Source organism: Thermobia domestica, chromosome 5, assembly GCF_964235325.1.
Source record: "Thermobia domestica chromosome 5, izTheDome1.hap1.1, whole genome shotgun sequence".
In the NCBI taxonomy this organism is placed as follows: domain Eukaryota; kingdom Metazoa; phylum Arthropoda; class Insecta; order Zygentoma; family Lepismatidae; genus Thermobia; species Thermobia domestica.
The window spans coordinates 289,907,766-289,927,172 of NC_137458.1; the positions used below are offsets into that span (position 1 = coordinate 289,907,766).

Sequence of the window (19,407 nt, forward strand, 5' to 3'; positions counted from 1 at the left end):
AAGAGCTTTTGCGGTTTCGGTTTTTGAAAACCGCTTTTTCGGTTTCGGTTTTGAAAACCGCATTTTCGCCTTCGGTTTTAAAAACCGCTTTTGCGGTTTCGGTTTTGGAAACCGCTTTTTGGAAACCGAAAGGAGCCTTTTTAAGAATAGGGTATTACTTAAAAAAATTTCTGACCACACTACCACCACATTTGTTAAAAAAGCCTCTGTTTTCGTTCTTGCACATGCAAATTTTTTATTCACTGTTGATTTCAAAAGTTTGCTAGTGCAGTCCATGCTTCTAAAAGAGTGGTTATGTTTAACATTATGGTATGACCACACAAGTTCTAGTCGAATTAAATCTAGCTCTTCTGAAGATTCTGTGGTGAAAAAACTATCCAACTTACCTGCTTCGGAAGTTGATGAGCACTCAGTGTGCGACTTAGATTTTATATGTTGCTCTATATCATATTTGCCTTTATTTTTTTTATAGAGAACTCCTTCTTACATACCGTGCACCATGCTTTGTAAACATCGTTACTGCGGGCCCTTTTAATGAAAGGATAGCTTAATTCAAACGCTTGATTATACTGACATTTTCTTCGCGACTTTGTTAATAAAATCCTTTCAATCCTCAAATAATATAATTGGTTGAATGTACGTACGCACGTTAATTAGAATAATAATCACTGCGTGATCCCAGTACCAAGAACTGACTCACTTTGAAGGGAAAACAAAACCCCGTGCCACGAACTGTAGGAATATCAGATATAAATTCCGAAAATATAAATCATTCCAGGTACTCAATCAATTTAATTAGCAATTTAATAATTAAATTGTTGGATAAATCTATCACTTAAATTTTGCCGTCTTTACTATAGTTTTAGTACTAACTAATAAAAACAGTTTAGTTATATTATTTTTTTTCTTTTGCAAAAAGAAAATCTGGCAACCCTACAATGCAACGAGGACAAGAAACGCAGCGTTCAAAACGTCTAAGTTTTTACAGGAAAAAAAAAAAATGCGATTTTCAATGGAAAAATGCATTAAACGTTAAATGAAATTGAAAATACCACAAAAGAGTATAATTCGATATTTTTGGGAAGAAAAAAGAGTATAGAGTATATGAACCTCGAAAAGAGTATAATACTCTCAAAAAGAGTAGGCCTATGTCTGGTCACCCTAAGAAATATATAAAAATGAGAGTTTAACGAACCCCATGGAACCCAAACTCCCCATAGAGACGTGTATTCATTTTGGATTGAAAATACTTTTGAGGTTGTTGTTAGGTCTCAATAATAAATTTTTTTGTGATTGTACCATGATGTACGCAAACCACCCCACATCTCTGGAGTACGGTGTCGCTCTTTATTTCCACATATGTCGGTAACCATGACGTGTACCCAGTTGTAGGTTTCGGTAAACAGATATTTGTAGCTAACGTTCAGCGTGCAGTTTTACTACACGAATCGGATATTGTATAAGTAGTAGTTGAAGTAGGAACGGTTAGAAGCCCCGCAGGGGTTGGTTGGGTTCTGTTCTCAACATAAAATGGGCAAATTAAAGACTTTTTTTTTTTTTTGTACATTTAACAATCTGTTGATCTGTATATATAACTGCACCACGTTCTGTGCATTTAGATACATGCCATATATTTCAAAATATTTACCATATATTTCAAAATATTTAAAAGTGAAAGTAGTACCCCCTCAAACACCACTAGGTACCTAAACATTTTGAGTTCTTAAGCCTCAATAAGTACTTATTCGTAATCTATCTATCTTCTACCTGAACCACAAAAGTCCATTCGCGGACCATGCCTGTTACGAATATAAACATTACATCTGTCAACATTGTCAGAACCGGAAATTCCCGATGTTCGTACTTTGTAGAATTTATTTAATTTGTAGAAGATTCTGACAAGATAAACCAATTTAATTTCTAGATATTTATCGACAATGACGTGAAGACCGCGACTAAAACGAAGTGAAATATCTTGTGAAATTTCGTTAATTGTCTAATTGATATTTGCAGGTGAAGTCTCAGTTTGTAAGGGATTTGGTATAATATTTTTCTCTTGAATTTTATGCAGTTTGGTATATATATATATATATATATATATATATATATATATATATATATATATATATATATATATATATACTATTTATTATAGATCTATTTAATTAAGGTAGTATAATAAATTTCTTTTGTGTATGAAATTCATGCAAGGTAGCGAAATATTGACAAAAGAAAAAGGTTCAGATTAACAATATGGGTCTTACTATTTACGAAATTATGAATAACATCAATTTACGGTCTCTTACCAAGAAAGTGCAACGGCTTGTGTATAGCCCGCTCCCCTCAGTTCTTTGTCACCGGAACTGGAAGAGTCACTACTACTACTACTATTACTACTACTGCTATTATTATTATTATTACTACTACTACTACTATTGCTGCTGCTACTACTACTACTACTACTGCTACTACTAATTTTACTACTCCGACTACTACTAATACTTATATCGAGAACAGAACCCAACCAACCCCTGCGGGGCTTCTAACCCTTTCCTACTACTACTAGTAGTAGTATTGCTACTAACTACCACCACTACTACTTCTACTACTACTACTACTACCACTACTACTGCTACTACTACTACTACTACCGCTACTACTACTTATACTAAAGCCTCCTTACCACAAGATTTACATCTTAAATCTTTATAACATGTGATTCCGATTCATTCTGAACTAATATGAACCGTTAGAATCACTATGATTCGTTAAAAATCACTGGGGGGAGCGGGCTATACTCAATCCACTACCGTTAGAATCACTATGATTCGTTAAAAATCACTGGGGGGAGCGGGCTATACTCAATCCACTACCGTTAGAATCACTATGATTCGTTAAAAATCACTGGGGGGAGCGGGCTATACTCAATCCAAGTGCAACATTGAATGAACTGATCTGCATATTGAAGGCACGATATGATAAACTGAGACCACACATAAAATACAGCCTCTGTAGGCACTAGGAGATACTTAAAAATTAAGGAAAATATAGTTACTGTAATGGCTCCATATTCTCAATCTGTACGCAAGAAGGTATAGATAGTATCTACATAAGTACAATACTTTTGGCCAGGGTTGGCTGGTTTAAACCAAGGTTTAAACCAGCTGGTTTTTTCAAAAAAACCAACTGGTTTAAACCAAAAAGCAAAAAATGTTCGTAAAAGTGTAAGTGTTTGTAAAATCTTGATGAACACACATTTGTGGGTTATCACGTTTCACTCCCGTATATTATTCGTATTATATTCAGACCTAAATTCCCCATTCATTACTCAAAAAGATTATACTACAAAAGCAACTTCTTTTTACAAGTTTATTTTGTGATTTTTTTTTGTAGTTATTATTGTTATGTAATTGCAATCGAAGAAAAATTCTAAATATGTTTCGTTTCAATGTTTACTATTGATAAAATACATCGAAAATGCCGTACTTTGTGTGTGTGTGTGTGTGGGGGGGGGGTCATACAGACTCCACGAGAGGCATTTAGTGAAATAAGTATTTTTGGTATCTATTTATGTATAAATGAGTTTGAGCCAAAGTGGACTCAAATAATTCGTATCTTTATTCATTTTTCTTATTGATATGCAGATTAAGTCGGTGTATTTCTTTAATTTGGACCAATAAAAATCGTTGTTAACTAACTTGAACTAAATTAGTTCTTCTGTACTCCGTAGTACTTTGAAATTGTTCATATGTAATTCTGTGAAATGGTTTCACTTGTGCAACTGTTTATCTTTTTGCCCTTCTGAAATGACTCTTGACAGTTATATTAAGAAGTATGTAAAGATCAGTATAACGTATTTTTTTGTCAGGATTCCTTCGTGAGTGAGTCGGCAGACGTATCGCATCTGTGGCCAATTAGTCCTGGTTCTGAGTTCAAATGGAGGACAATTTCTCTCGGATGTAACTCGAGAAGCGGTTTTTATTCCGCTTTAAGCTTATGTGACCCCTTCCAGCATAACCCGGTTGTTGCATAATAACATCAAGGCGAAACAAACTTATTTCTGTCCATATATGATATGAATATATAGAGCAAATCATTTAAACCATAAAAACCTGGTTTAAACCAAAAAAACCTGGTTTAAACAAAAAAAAAAACGTTTTTTTTGTTTTTTTAATAAAAACCGTGGTTTTTGCCAACCCTGCTTTTGGCACACTGTGCTATATTTTCTTTAAAAGCATTTTCTTTTGGCGTAATAAAGTACATTTTACCACAGAATACTGTACAGTAAAGTACAGTACCACAGTACATTTTTATTTTCTCTGTGATTTTACTTACCACGTTACATTCAGTCATTACCGTAGGTATCAAGTTGGGTGTGTTCCGAGGTTGGGTTTTTGCCGTTGGTATAAGGAGATTAAAATTTGAAATTGATTATTAAAGCTAATTATATCAAACCAGGTTCTATATAAACTCCAGGGATGCCACGGTGAAGTTCTGGGCTGCGTGAGTAACCTAAAAACTATAAAACATGCAATCCCAGTTTACGAAAATAAAACATGAATTCATGTTACACATACTTTTTTCATCAGGAAATGTACGCCTTACAAGTTATCAATTATGTATTGTGGTTGGAGCTGCATTCTTGGGTTCAGATTCACTTTAGGAGGGCCTATCTATAAATACAGCGTCTGAACATGTGATATGAAAACATTACAAAAACTCAACAACTTGGGGTTAAGTTCCAAAGTTGGTCATCTGTTCCTAGCAAAATTTTGTAAATATACCGGGAACAGATGGATAATTTGCTTGTTTGTGTGCTTGACAATATGTAAGGAGAGCGAAAGTGTGTTTATTTATTTTATTTTTTTAATTTATTTTTATTAAGCAGCTATAAACGAGGGACTATTTGGCAAGCAGAGGAAAGTATTTAGCGCAATCTTACTGCATGGTTAGACTGTGGGAAAGTAATAAGCATTTGTATTGTGAATATGTCTGTAGGTATACATAGGTGTTGTCCTAGATATAAGTTACAAGTAACACAGTTTGTGAAACAATACGATGATAGTCAAGAAAATCTTTTGAAACTGTGTGAAAGTGATGTTAATAAATCTAATAAGTTAATAAATTACCTGTTAAGTTAGAAAATAAGGAACTTAGTGTTTTTAGTGACATTCTCGTTTACGCACATATCCACCATAGCTGACTCGCTTGCTGCCTACGGACACACCGTCTCGCTGCCGCTCGGGCACTGATTCATTTACCATTCATGCTTTTTATTGACTACTTAGTAAAGATTGGTTTGTTTTTCACACTAGCGTATTTCCGGAAGCAGTATTTCCAAACAAAAGAGTAAAGTTCTCTTTGGTTTTGGACGAAAACCATGCAAACGACTAACCCCTCCTTCACATCCACAACCCGCGTGGAAACGGAATGAAACAGAAAATCAGTAACGCTAATGTAAAAATTTATTATTTCTAAATTCTCGTAGCTTTTACTTACTACGCTTTTGGTCGAAAGCTAGGCGGACGATCAACTTCGGAATAACTGCCTCAACTTGTGTAAGCTGGGGTGAAGCTTATATGTGCATTCATACGGAGGAGGTGCATCAACGGTTGTGGGTATGTGTGTAAACTAAGCGAAAGGACATTACGTTGCTATGGTTTTACTGTCGAACAGCTAACGGATGCTTCTGTGGTTAGAGATCATGGCATAATACACTTCCAAAATTAATTCATCATGGCTTCCTTATGGAATATTACGTGCTAACCATTTGGTTTACGTTTTTTAACATTATTAGAGACGTCAGAGGTAAGGCTCCAATATATTTTGATTGCTTATATAATCCTCTTTTGATATAACATGAAATATTTCTTCTTTAAAGTTTAAAATTTAATTGAGATAACCCCACATGAAAACCAACTTATCAGTTTAGTAGATCAATAGAAACTAATTAATTTAAATGGAAGCCCAAACATTAACATTGGTTAATGTTTCATGTTTAATTAACCCTATTTTACCTCTCTCGGGGCAAATGCATTTTATTATTGTTGTTGTTATATTGTGTTTTTCCCAGAGGTCCACCCATCAGATTACATACATGTTAGAGCATGGTAACGCGAGTTGCCTGCACATCATGTTGCTTCCGAGGTAAAGATACATGTGAGTTTACAAGGCTCCGAGCTTAAAACTAGCGTCAACTCATAAAGGTAGTTAAGTCCCCAAAGCAGAACTTATTTTTTTCAACTTTCTGCGACGGCTTACGGAGACCGCAAAAACTTTCCGCAAGTATTTTGGTAGCAGCGTAGTAGAATATCACTCTTCAAATTTTCAAAAACTTAAAAAGTAAAATATTTTTATAATTTTATGATTCTAAACAAGTTTTTATTTATAAACTTTTTATTTATGGAGGAATATGCAGTGGCTTATTGCGCTGTATAATGACTGAATAACTAGCAAATCAAGATATGCTGACACATATTTACTCAAAAAGCATTTACAGGTACTTACGTGGTGCTTTTTTTTCTTTCTTACTAACGGTAATTTTGTATAGGGAGATCATGTGTACTCTTGCCTTAAAGTCATTGTACTTCTCACGGGTTAGCTTGCGGGAAACTGAGTTCCTCGCCAAGGGCTATTCTCCGAGAATAATTACACTCACATATTCACATATCTTGTGTCTGCCCACGAATATCTCCATTTTAATCATATGAGAGACTTAACACTCAACTCCAAAGTTGAAGAGGGGGGGGGGGGGGTAGGTACGACTGGGACAGAGTACTAGAGAAGTTTACATGGTCTTTAAAGCTTTGCCCTGAGGATTTACGTTTGACATTTCACACGGGTTTATGAAACAATGACACGTTCTATTCACACACACATTCATACTATGTATGGTGTCTGACCATGCTTGAGTCTTGGATTGTAAATTTGATTTTGTATGTGTAGTGTAGGTTTACTGTTTATAAGAGTAACAGAAATGCATCTTTATTTCTAACAAACATTATTATCGTATTTTCTGCATTGACAGGGTTCTCACCGGTTTGCAAAGCCTGAAAACTTAAGGAATTTCAGTTTACTCGTAAAACGTCCTGGAAAAATGAGGGGATTTTTCGTGCTCGACTATTTGTTAGGGAATATGTAAAATAAATTAGTTTGATTATAATAATGAATGAAGAGAAGAAGCTACTTTTAACGTACCAATTTCTTTATAGGTGCTAATTCAGTGATACACAAATTGTTTTTTAAAAAAAAAGTGGCTGGACCGGGACTTGAACTCGGGACCTTCTGCGTACCGTGCCGATGCGTTAACCACTACGCTACTCAGTCTCTCTCCAGAACAGCCATACACCCTCTCAGTCTTGAAGTCGGTGTTCTTTCACGTGATTTGGACCACAACTTACTGTTGTACTTACGAATACAACCATGAGAAGTATTCTAAAAAATAGACACTAGATTGTCCCAAAGCTAATCTCCTTTCTGGATCATGAACTTTGATTATGTTGCCATTACGATGTAGTATTTCCTTTTCGCATACTCCCATCTACTGAGACGTAAGCCAAGTGAGGAAAAAGAGATTTCTTACTAAATCATGCTTCGTTGCTTCAAAGCAACGTATTTAAATAACACTTCTGGATGTATTCTGTTGACTGGTTTTGGTGTTTCATATGTGTGTGTGGGCTTGGGTTCGAGTCCCGGAAAATTTTGACACTTAACACATCATGTTCATGGGTTTTCACAGTGTTGTGTCATTGCCTTCCATATTCATTGATCACCCGTCTCTTTTAGCTAGCAGGTCATAAGGGTTGGGTATAAGTCTGAAAAAATGTAATTGTTTCCTATAAGGGATGGAATGGGGCAGCCTATGGCATGTAATCTTGGAACATAGAACTACAAAAAACAAACGAAAAGGATGTCTACATTTTAGTTTTAGAAATCGTTTTCTGCATGATTTTGAATATATAATTTTTAATATAATTAGGTAATAAACTCTATTAATTATATTTTAATGTGGTTATTGATTTTATTGAAGTATGATTTTACTCCGGTTTGATTATTGTTCTAGTAGTGCATGTGTGTAACACCATATTTTTTTGGGTTTAATTGGAGTTACCGTTCCTTTTGGCACCAAAGCTATATAAAATGTGACTTATAGCTTAACATTGGATCCGAAATACTTACGGCGCTGTCAGGAACCAAAACTCCAATCTGCCGCGCCAAAGACACGTATGCGAACAATATAGCCATAAGAAAGCGCAAAATCTAATTTTTGTCAACTAGAAAATCGTCATCTATATTGAAAGAATACGGAGAAATGAATCCTGCACATGTGTAAGAATCGTGAGAAAGCTGGTATTTCCAATCGGTACTAATACGATTGCTGATAAAGCTGGTACTGAGGGGCCGCGGTGACTCAGTGGTAAACCGTTCACCTCTGGTGCATGGGATCCCTGGTTCGATCCCAGCTCGCGCCAAGTGAACTTTGTGGTGGATAAACACTGTGCGTGGGTTTTCTTGAGGTTCTCCCGTTTCATCCCACTTTCTTCATTCCACCATTTCATTCATATCTCATTATCACCGTCTCCTGTAGTAGCCTAGTCGGGATAATCGTGGGACGTAAAACTAATATTTCATTTCATTTTGGGGCCGCGGTGGCTCAGTGGTAGAGCGTTCACCTCTGGTGCTAGGGGTCCCGGGTTCAATCCCAGCCCCTGCCAAGTGAACTTTGTGGTGAACAAACACCGTGTGCGTGGGTTTTCTCGGGGTTCTCCCGTTTCCTCCCACTTTCTTCATTCCACCATTTCATTCATTACTCATCATCACCGTCTCCTTTAGCCTAACCGGCATAACCGTGGGACGTAAAACTCAAAGATTTCATTTCATTTCATTTTATTTTTATTTCAAAACTGGTACTGGTAAGATTCGTCACTGGTAAATCTTTATCTACCCTGTGTCAGAGTGCGATATTGAGTATAATAGTATTGGAGCATTTTTAAACCCCACATGTATTTTTTCTAATGTTTTGAACAATTTCAGGTCATGAAAACTAATTCCGATGTTCCATAAGACTTTTTGTCTTACCTGAGAAATAATTTTGTCTTTAAAAAACTATGTAAATGCACTTGTAATGGGAATGTAGTACTTGGTGCTTCAGTTGAATTTAAACATATATATATATATCAGGGCGCAAAATTTCCGGTCGCCAGGTCGCCATTGGCGCCTAGAAATTTAGAGCTGGCGACCAGTATTCAGTAGAAATGGTTTCTGCATAAACACACAGGGCAGCGCAGTTTGCGTTTTGGACGAAAATAATTCTGATTGACGTTAGTGAGAAAATAATTGTCACTGATATGAATTGTCCAATTCAGAACTGGTTATCCTGAATCGAATTGTCTGGTTTGAAATTTTATGCCCTGATGTAATCTCTTACTTTGTCAAACCAAAGGCCGGGGTGAGAGGGGGCAGACCTCTCATAATTTGTACGTGAGAGGTACTGGCGACCAACATTTTTTGTATTGCCGAGTGCGTCTGACTTTGAAATTTTGCGCCCTGATATATATATTTTGTTTTGTAGTGTGTACGTGTTGTGTGTGGGTTTAATGTTTAATACATTGTTTTGTCAAATTCGTATAAGGAGTAGTGTGCTAAAAACTTTTTTGTATTTTGGACAATCTACTCTTATAAATTTATTTTGTATTTACTTGAGTGTCATGTGTATATGTGTATGTGTGTGTGTGATAGTAGTAGTAGTAGTAGCAGTAATAGTAGAATTAATAAGAGTATTTTAAGAGGATATGTTGGGTTTGAGTAACTAACATCTGAATTGATTTGGCATAATGGAGTTTTGTATTAACATGTATGCTGAAGCTGTGGTTTTTGTTCCAGGTTTTTGTGTCTTTGTAATCGTTTGTGATAATGGGAAAGAAGAAAGGTTAGTATGTTCAGTGTTTGTATTTCGTGCACGTATTTTGTATGTTGACCTTAACAAAAGAAGTTTTATTAAACGATAATGAGGAACTGCACTTTTTTTTTTTTTTAAAAAAAAGCTCGTTGATGTGTAGGGGAATTATTTCTTCTTCAGATGTATTTAAATGTGTTTTACTTTCTAAGAACTAAATTTGTATTGAATATTTAATCATAATTAATTAAGGCAATATTACATTTACGAGGGTGATCAAAAAGTAAGGTCACCAAACTTGCAGTGAAACGTGTATATATTTTGCATACAATTAATACAGCCAACATACAGTACATACATTAGGTTATTTTTCGACATAGCCTCCATATCGGTTGAGGCATTTGTCACATCGTGTTACGAGTTTGAAGACTCCCTCCTGGTAAAAATCTTGTCCTTGCGTGCTTAGCCATCTTGTGATGAAGTGTTTCACTTCCTCGTGTGAAGCGAAGCGACGATTTCCTAGATGCTTCCGAACAACATTCCCAACTCTGCCATCAGATGCCGTAACGAGATTCTCCCGTTGTCCTGAATCAGCTCCTCCACGCGAGCTGTGTTCAAATCTGTTGATGACACGCTGGGTCGGCCATTACACTCCTCGTCGGTGACGTTTTCTCTACCTACAACAAACTTTCGACACCATTCTGCGACATCCTGACGAGACATTACAGTCTCTCCGTAAGCCTCTACCAGCTGTCGGTGAATTTTAGCCACGCTTGCATGTTTCGCCCACCGAAACCGGATAATTGAGGGGACTTCTTCGTGAGACCACTTTTCTAAACGAGTCGCCATTTGTGTTTACCTGCGACTAGCGCCGTAGGCTGTGGGTGGCTGAAACTGTGCATAGTTGCCAACTTCATGTATTACAATTACCGCACACTCTTCATTCGTTCCTCTATAACAGACGAAACTTCAGAGATACCGGACTTTCTGATCCTCCGTCGTATAAATATGCAAATGTTTTAGCGAAAAGACATAAAAATGAAATCAGTAAAATCACACAATTAAAACTAGAGTTCATTTCGAAGAAATAAGAAAAATAATTAATTTCCCACATAAATCAATGGGCTAAAAAGTAATAATGTCGTAGATATTTTAAAATCGTGTTAAATGACACTCTTTTACTGTGACAAAATCATACTTATTAGCAGTGTCTTCTTGAGCATTTTAATTCGTCCTTATTTCGGTTGAACGCCATATATCTATTTCTAAATGACAACATCTACCGTCAAGTGCGTTAGGATGCAGCATCTATAAGTAGTGTTTACTTGGTAATTTATTTTTTCAATCCGTGTGTATCATTTCTGTCTGCGCTGGATCCTTTTGTCAACATCTACGGTTGGTAACCTCTTCTTTTGACGTTTAAGTTTTCGTTTCCTGACAAATTATAAAAACGCTGTCTGTAAACAGTAACCTGGGTATTACTTATTAATTTCCCACTCCTTCACCTAAAGGATTTGTCGTGGACTTTTTCAGATTTCCTTCCATATAAATGTTGAAAAAATAAGGCTGTTCTTTTTAATGGGTTTTTGGGATGGTTCGTTTTTGCGTTGAAAATCTCTGTGGGTTGTTCATTTTAATATATATATATATATATATATATATATATATATATATATACAGGGCGTAACATAAGTGCATGACGAAAAGTGACGAGGTGATTGCGGATATCCAAATAAGTAAAAATGTCCCCATAAACATGGGTCCTATGCCGCTTCGTTTCCGAGATACAGGGTGTTCAAATATCGAGTCCCTCCAATGGCTCATTATAAGAAAGTGAATGGAAATGATCAATGATTGCTGACATCAAAACGTTCCCAAACATGGGTTACTGTCTTCCGAAGTTTATCTGTGGTATAAACGATCGCTGTGGCCTCCATCGAATACCTTTCTCAATTACTTATTTTTGGAAACATGCAATAGTTGTGATCTATGAACCGTTGTTTGCTATTGTGAGCTGTTAATTGACTTCACACTTGGACGTCTTGCCTTTCGAAAACGAAGCGAAATCTGCCCAATGCTTAGGAACGCTTTATTGTCAGCAATCATATGATTTGGACGTCTAATACTATTTGAAAACAACACTTTGTACCAGGTTGGCAACTCTGACAATCCAATGACCTCAAATGTTGATTAGTTTCATTCTCAATGTTAGTGTAAATGTATTTGCACCGGCATAATTCCACTTGATTGTATTATTCCTGTAATATTGAATATTTCCATTCACTTTCCCATAGTGAGCCATTGGCGGGACTCAGTATTTTAACACACTGTATCTCGAAAACGAAGCGGCATCGGACCCATGTTTATAGAAACATTTTTACTTCTTTAAGTGTCGGCAATCACCTCGTCACTTTTGGCCATGCATTTATGTTACACCCTGTGTATATATATATATCAGTTGAAAAAAGAAATGGTTTACACTGCGAATATAACTTTTTTTTTGATATAACATATTAAATTAAATTACTTGCTTATACACATAAAATGTTGAAGTTGCAATTTGTTAAATTTTTTAATAACCAAAATTATAATCTGTGTGTATAAAATTGAAAATCTCTATGTTTGTGACTCTAAATCTCCTGAACCGCCCGACCGATGTCGATCAAACTTGTAACATGGATGAGGTTCGAGGCTGGGCTGGTTTTAGGCTATTCACTTTGATGGTTGAACTGTGGGGGGTTAAAAAATAAATACTTAATAACTCCTGAAGCACTCGACCGATCTTGATCAAATTTTCAACATAAGTGAGGTTCAAGCCTGAGATCGTTTTTATGATTTAAATTTGACGGAGCAACGTGGAGGAGAAGGAGGGGCATATATATATATATATATATATATATATATATATATGTATAAATGAATTTGTATAAGACTGAAAATGACTATTTTTGTAACTTAATAACTCTTGTACTATCCGACCGATCTCAATCAAATTTTCAAGATACATGAGGTTTGGGGGACTGGAAACATTTTTGTAATTTAACTTTAACTGTAGATCAGCGTTTCCCAACCTTTTTCAACTTGCGGCAAATTTATAGATATTATTATTTGTAAATATATAACACAGCGGTATTTTTTCTGTGATTATTGATTTCCTTCTCACGGAGAAGAAAACTATCGCTGGTTTTCTCCCGTGGTAAATCATTATGCTTATTTTTCATTCTAATTTAAAAATAGAAAAAAAATTGCAATAAAATATTGGACTCAGGTTTTTAAAAATACGCTTTCTTTTTAAAAATTGTATCCAACCTTTTAGTAAGAAGGAAGATCACTAAATAACGAACGAACAAACAAATCTCTTTTACTTTTAAAACACAAATGTAGGTAATTTGTCGAAAGGATTGAATGATATTTTAAATTTTCAAGTTCCGAAATAGTTTGCAACAATAAAGAACCAATAATGGTCATAACAATGATAAATACTTTTTTCAATATTAGAAATGTACAGAACAGTAAGCCGGTATGAAACTTAAAATTGTACATTCATAGTAATGTGAAACACAAATATACCTTTTTCCCTTCGTTTGGCAATTTGATTGCTATAAAATTAATAATTTTGTTTCGATTCTTCGCGGCACACCGGTTGGGAAACGCTGCTGTAGATCCTAGGGGAGGTGGAGGGGAGGGGGACGTATAAATAAAAACTAATAAAACCTAATAACTTTTGAACAACTCAACCAATCTCGATCAAATTTTCAACATATATGAGAGTCGGGCCTTGGGTGTTTTTTGTCGTTTCACTTTGACGAACCAACTTAGGGGAGGGGGAGAGGGCAGATATATGTAAAAAAAAAAAAAGTAAATAAAAATGGCTTCCTTTGTGACTTCATCACTCTTGTACCACCCGACCGATCTCAATCAAATTTTCAACATACATGAGTTTAGGGGCAGGGATTACTTCAGGCTATTCACTTTGACGATGCAACATAGGTGGGGGGGGGGGGGGGGGAGAAAATTAAAATTGATCAAAAATGACCGATATTAGTGTTGAATGCATAGTTTTCGGGGTCGATGAGAGAAACAGTGACACTTCTTATGCTATTTCAATCCAAGTTCAGCCCTGATTGTTGGGGAGGAGGATAAACATTTAAAAATGATCGAAAATGACTATTAGTGTCGAATCCATAGTTTTAGGAGTAGTTGAGATTAACAGTGGCAATTCTGATGCCGTTTGCTGCAGCACGGAGGAGGGGGAACTAAATATATATTAATGATCGAAAATGACCAATATTAGTGTCTAATCCATAGTTTTCGGGATCATTCAGATGAACAGTGACATTTCTGATCCAGTTTAAATCCAAAATCAGTCCCACCACTTGGGGAGGGGGAGAAAGAGATATATAAAAATGATCGAAAATGGGCACTATCAGTATCGAATTTATAGTTTTCTGGGTCCCTTAGATGAACAGTGATACTTTCGATTCCGTTTAAATCCAAATTCAAACCCGCAACTTGGGAGAGGGGGAGGAAGAGATATTTAAAAATGATCGAAAATGACCGATATTAGTGCTGAATCCACATTTTTTGGGATCGCTGAGATGAACGGTGACATACAAAGATGTGCATTTAAATTATTTATTTCAACCCAGTGAAGCGGGTAATATATGCTAGTTTTTGTATAAAATTGAAATTTTGGATAATATAAAATTTAACTAATTGCAATAATAACATTTTATATTACGTATACATGCAAGTTATTTTATATCCACAAGAAGTTATATTGGAGTCAGAGCAAATGTTTTTAACTGTTACTTATATTTTAAAGTGAAAAATCCACAATGGCTTTTGAGACAAAAAAAACAAACTCAAGAACTCGTTAAAAAGAACAGTCACGTTGTCTCAACATTCATATAAAATGAAGTTTTAAAACATTCACGACAAATCCTTTAGTTGAAGAAGTGGGAGATTTACAACTAATACCGGTACTGAAGTTACAGTTTTCAGATAATTGTGCGTTTTTAAATATTTTTTCAGGCTAACAATTTCAGCGAGGTAAAGAAAACTTTACAAAACAAACTGTAGCAGGTGTTGACAAAGAACAGCACATACCAAATGATTCACACGGATTAACAATAAATTCGGCATGAGATACAGAAGCAAGGTTATTTATTTCATTTCTTATAGCATCCATCAGCAAATAGTAAATACAAGATTTTATAACACAGTACATATTTAAAGGCTGAATAAGTGAACTCAAAAGGTACTTTGTTTTCTTTATATCGAGCATCGTGAGTCCACACTGGAACAATTTTATTGGCCGCTAAGCAAGTTGGTTCAAACCGGAGGAAGATAGTAATCGTAGTACTAGTTGACTGTACATCACCAACATATTGTCCTGCTCAGATCAGCGTGCTTGTTCCAAGGAAGATGAATTGCAAATAATTATTCATTAATTCGGAGTGATGATTTATGTTGTTTTTTTTTAATCTTTTTTTTTTTATCATACTTATTACCATAAACACTTTCACAATTCAGCTCAGTACGAAATATTAAGACCGCGTGAAAGAATTATGTAGAGTGATGAGTACAATTCTATGATAGGAACTAACAAAATTACAGTGTGGGCTAAAAGTCGCTTGACACTTGTATTTATTTAGTTCTCAATTGACTAGCATAATAGTTATTTAGTTTTCAGTGTAGTAGCAGCTATGCAGTTCTCAGTTGACTACACTAGCAGCTATTCAGTTCTTAATTTACGAGAGTAACAGTTATTTAGTTCGTAATTGACTACACTAGCAGTTATCCAATTCTCAGTGGACTAGAGCAGCAGTTATTAAATTCTCAATTGACTAGGAGTTATTCAATTCTCAGTTGATCAGAATAGCAATTACTCTGTTCTCAATTGACTAGATTAACAGTTATTCAGTTCTCAATTGACTAGATTAACAGTTATTCAGTTCTCAATTGACTAGATTAACAGTTATTCAGTTCTCAATTGACTAGATTAACAGTTATTCGGTTCTGAATTGACTAGATTAACAGTTATTCAGTTCTTGGTTGACTAGATTAACAGTTATTTGGTTCTCAGTTGACTAGATTAACAGTTATTCAGTTCTTGGTTGACTAGATTAATAGTTATTTAGTTCTCAGTTGACTAGATTAACAGTTATTCAGTTCTTGGTTGACTATAGCAGCAGTTATTCAGTTCTCGTTTCATTAGAATAGCAATTATTGTATGCTCAATTGACTGAAGTATCAGTTACTCAGTTCTCAGATGACTAGAATAATAGCTGTGTGATGCAAACTACGTTCTGATGTAATTCGTGAATAATACATAGTAAGAGATGATTAAATAAAGAATTTGAACTTTGTTACATTTATTAATAAGTTAATTTATAATAAATAGTTAGTTCATAAAAAAAAATGAACGTGTAAACATGTGTTCGTACTTCAAGTGGTGGTTACATGACTACATTATTACGTTATCCGAACACTGTACATTCTTCTTGACAAATAATCCATAACTTGAATAATGAACTGAAAAGAAAAATATATACTGTTTTAGAGCATTTAGAACAGCGTATTATATCTGTATTTGATAAATTATCATCCAACAATATTAGTGATATGTGTTCTGTGCCTAAAAGATTACAGTTCGTGAATTGAAAATGATGGAGGACATTGAACTCCTGATATAGGTAAGCTAACGTAATGTTACAATATTACTTGTAGTATTTTCATAGTTTTGTAGAAGTAATTCATTTCAAATACATTTTTGTCAAGTTACTTATGGCCACCCTATATAACATTTTGAACCTTACGTCTTATAAACACAAGAAATTCCGCAGAAAGTCGTACATTAAAGTATTTTAACCATGTTTATTCTTTCCTTTGGGGAGAAGGAAGGAATGTAATGCTACTGGGATCATTAATTCAAGTAATAAAGTTGAATTTAATAGGCTATTTGTATATGTGATCAAAATTGAATGTGTGGTCGACTAATTCATTGAGCCCATTTTATGTTACGTGAGAAGTCTTACGTACAACTTAAAATGTGAATATCTATAGTGTTCGTTGTTAAAATCCTTAAGTATACTTAATTTTATATATTAGAAACAAAAGTTGAAACAAAAGAATCCCGAAATGTGTGTGGAAAACAAATTAGAACATTATTATAGAAAACAAAAGAAAGTATAGTACGTCCGCTATCCTGGTATACAGTTGCTGTCCGATGCCGACACACCGCGGGTGGTGTAGGATGTCACCAAACTCAGTATGGGGGCTTATTTATGGCTAGTCGAAGGAAAGTCAGTGAGGGTGACAGATCTGTGGTTGCCACATTTTCCCTTTTGCGTTATTTCTAGATGTCTTTTTCTTTTTTTTTTTTTTAAAAAAAAAAAAAAAAACTACAGTAAAACATAATACCTAAGAATTTTGTATACGAGGAAACGGTTGCAAAACTGCTAATAAATAGAGAAGTGGTTAGCGATTGATAATAATAATTATTATTCATATTTAAGTATTACGTTTGTCCTACAGATTCCCTAAGTAGGTTTTAAATGAGCACATGGTTCTTCTATTAACTAGTGAATCCGTAATGACTTTAAGAAACAAGCAATTGAAATTGTGCAGACCAGGAAATAAACCTTCATAATTATAACAAAAGCACAATAACATGAATTCACCCAGATGTTCATTTCTAATTTATATTTCAGCCAAATGCTACTGGAACTTTTTTATTTTATATTTTTTACTAGTTCCTAGAGTTTTTCCTAGTGTTGCTTTAATTCTACGTCTTTCCTACACGGCTAATTAAGCGTAATTTATTCGTTAGGATATATATAGTATTAGACTAATGTTGCTCCCGAGATGAGAAATATCTTTTAAATTCAAGACGAGATTAGAAAATGAGCATTCTCGTCTTATTTTCGAGACTAGAATCGAGACGAGACGATAAATTTCACGAGTCTGGTGGGCAACTCTAGTTTATCCCAGTCTTACTTCTCAAACTTTGTTTTATTGATACATGAATCATAACATAAAATCATAAGTTGATAGAATGATTGTACGAACACAGTGTAGAACATTTATCATTTTTATAAAGATACGCAAGTCTTACGCCATATACTCCAATGATAAATATGGTTTGAGTGTTCTATCATTCCCTTCATGAACCTCTCGTTACGCTTAAGGATTCTGGTAACTTCTAGGTGAAATTAAGACAAGTGAATGTTGTTTCACAGTTGAAACTATGTAATATTTCCAAACCGTCCGAATACAAAACTTAAAACTTCGAAATAGTCGGCTACATCTACAACTACTGGATGTAATAGAGAAATAATATCAAAGAAAGAACCTGTTCCTGAGTCCATATATAGAAAACATTTCTCGCTATTCCTTACTGTTTTTGTTCTGTGGCGAAATGTTGAAACCAAAAATCGTTAATTTGGATCATTTCCAGTTTGAATAGAGGATTAAGGTAGGGTATAGAATCTATTCTTGGGACGCTGAATAGATTGCAAAAGAAGTGTTTCTCAATATCTTTTCCAGTTCTTGCTTTATGAAAATCAGTATTGAAACCAGAAGTAGTATAGATTGAACTACTTTCGGTTTCGATAGAGTGTTGCAGGTTTTGATTATATATAATACTCCTGAGACCATGAATCGATTGCAGAAAAATGTTCTTCACTGTCTATTACTATTTTTGTTCTATGGCGATAAATATTGAAACCGGAAATAATTATTTTTAATTACTTCTGGTTTGAATACAGGGTTAATGGAGAAGATAGGACCTGTTTGTGGGGTGCTGAATTGATTGCAAAACCCGCATCTCAATATTTCCTATTGTTTTGGCTGTGATAAGTGACGACAGACGAACCCGTTCTGTAAGACTTCCGACACTCATGCATAGCATAGTTTGAAAATTAAAAATTCAGGCCATAAATTTTGTATGTGAATTTACAAAATAAAATGAGACGAGGACATCTTTTTCGATAATCGAAACTAGAGAAAAAAAATTCTTCGAGAAGAGAGACGAGATGTGACTTACAAAATATAGGTAGGAAATTTCTCGTGTGGACTCGTGAACACCACTATATCAGACGTATTTCTTATTCTATTGGTAATAGTATTCGAATTTTGTTACACAATAAGCTTGTGTGTGTGTGTGTGTGTGTGTGTGTGTGTGTGTGTGAGTGTGAGTGTGAGTGTGTGTGAGTGTGTGAGTGAGTGTGAGTGAGTGAGTGAGAGAGTCAGTCAGTCAGTCAGTAAAATTGGAAGAACTTGTAGGCAACTGGATTTACTTCTCAGCCAATTTCCAATTTTTACTCACAAATTTGAATAGGGTGAGAAGTGAATTACACTAGCAGAAAATTCATTCCAATTTTTAATTAATGAATTCGGTTTACCAAACAAAACTATCTGGTATATTCACCTTGTTCATTCGTGTGTCCGCCCGTCCGGGTGACGAAGCATCTCATAAACTAGTTGATGAGTTACAAAAGTTAAGGATT

The 19,407-nt window shown here is 35.0% G+C and overlaps 1 protein-coding gene across 17 annotated transcripts in view; it reads left to right on the forward strand.

Moving 5' to 3' along the window:
* Nucleotides 1–1,795: 1,795 nt before the first annotated feature.
* The window catches only part of LOC145686681 (protein argonaute-2-like), a 212,267-nt gene continuing 194,655 nt past the window's right edge, over nucleotides 1,796–19,407 (forward strand). For 8 of the 17 annotated variants that reach the window (XM_081760200.1, XM_081760204.1, XM_081760201.1 and 5 more), the window contains exons 1-2: nucleotides 1,796–2,013; nucleotides 9,883–9,928. In XM_081760200.1, coding sequence (XP_081616326.1) covers nucleotides 9,913–9,928 — 16 coding nt within the window. In that variant the 5' untranslated portion in view covers nucleotides 1,796–2,013; nucleotides 9,883–9,912. The remainder of the gene's footprint in view (nucleotides 2,014–9,882; nucleotides 9,929–19,407) is intronic. The other 9 variants (XM_081760209.1, XM_081760210.1, XM_081760211.1 and 6 more) reach the window with 4 other exon arrangements.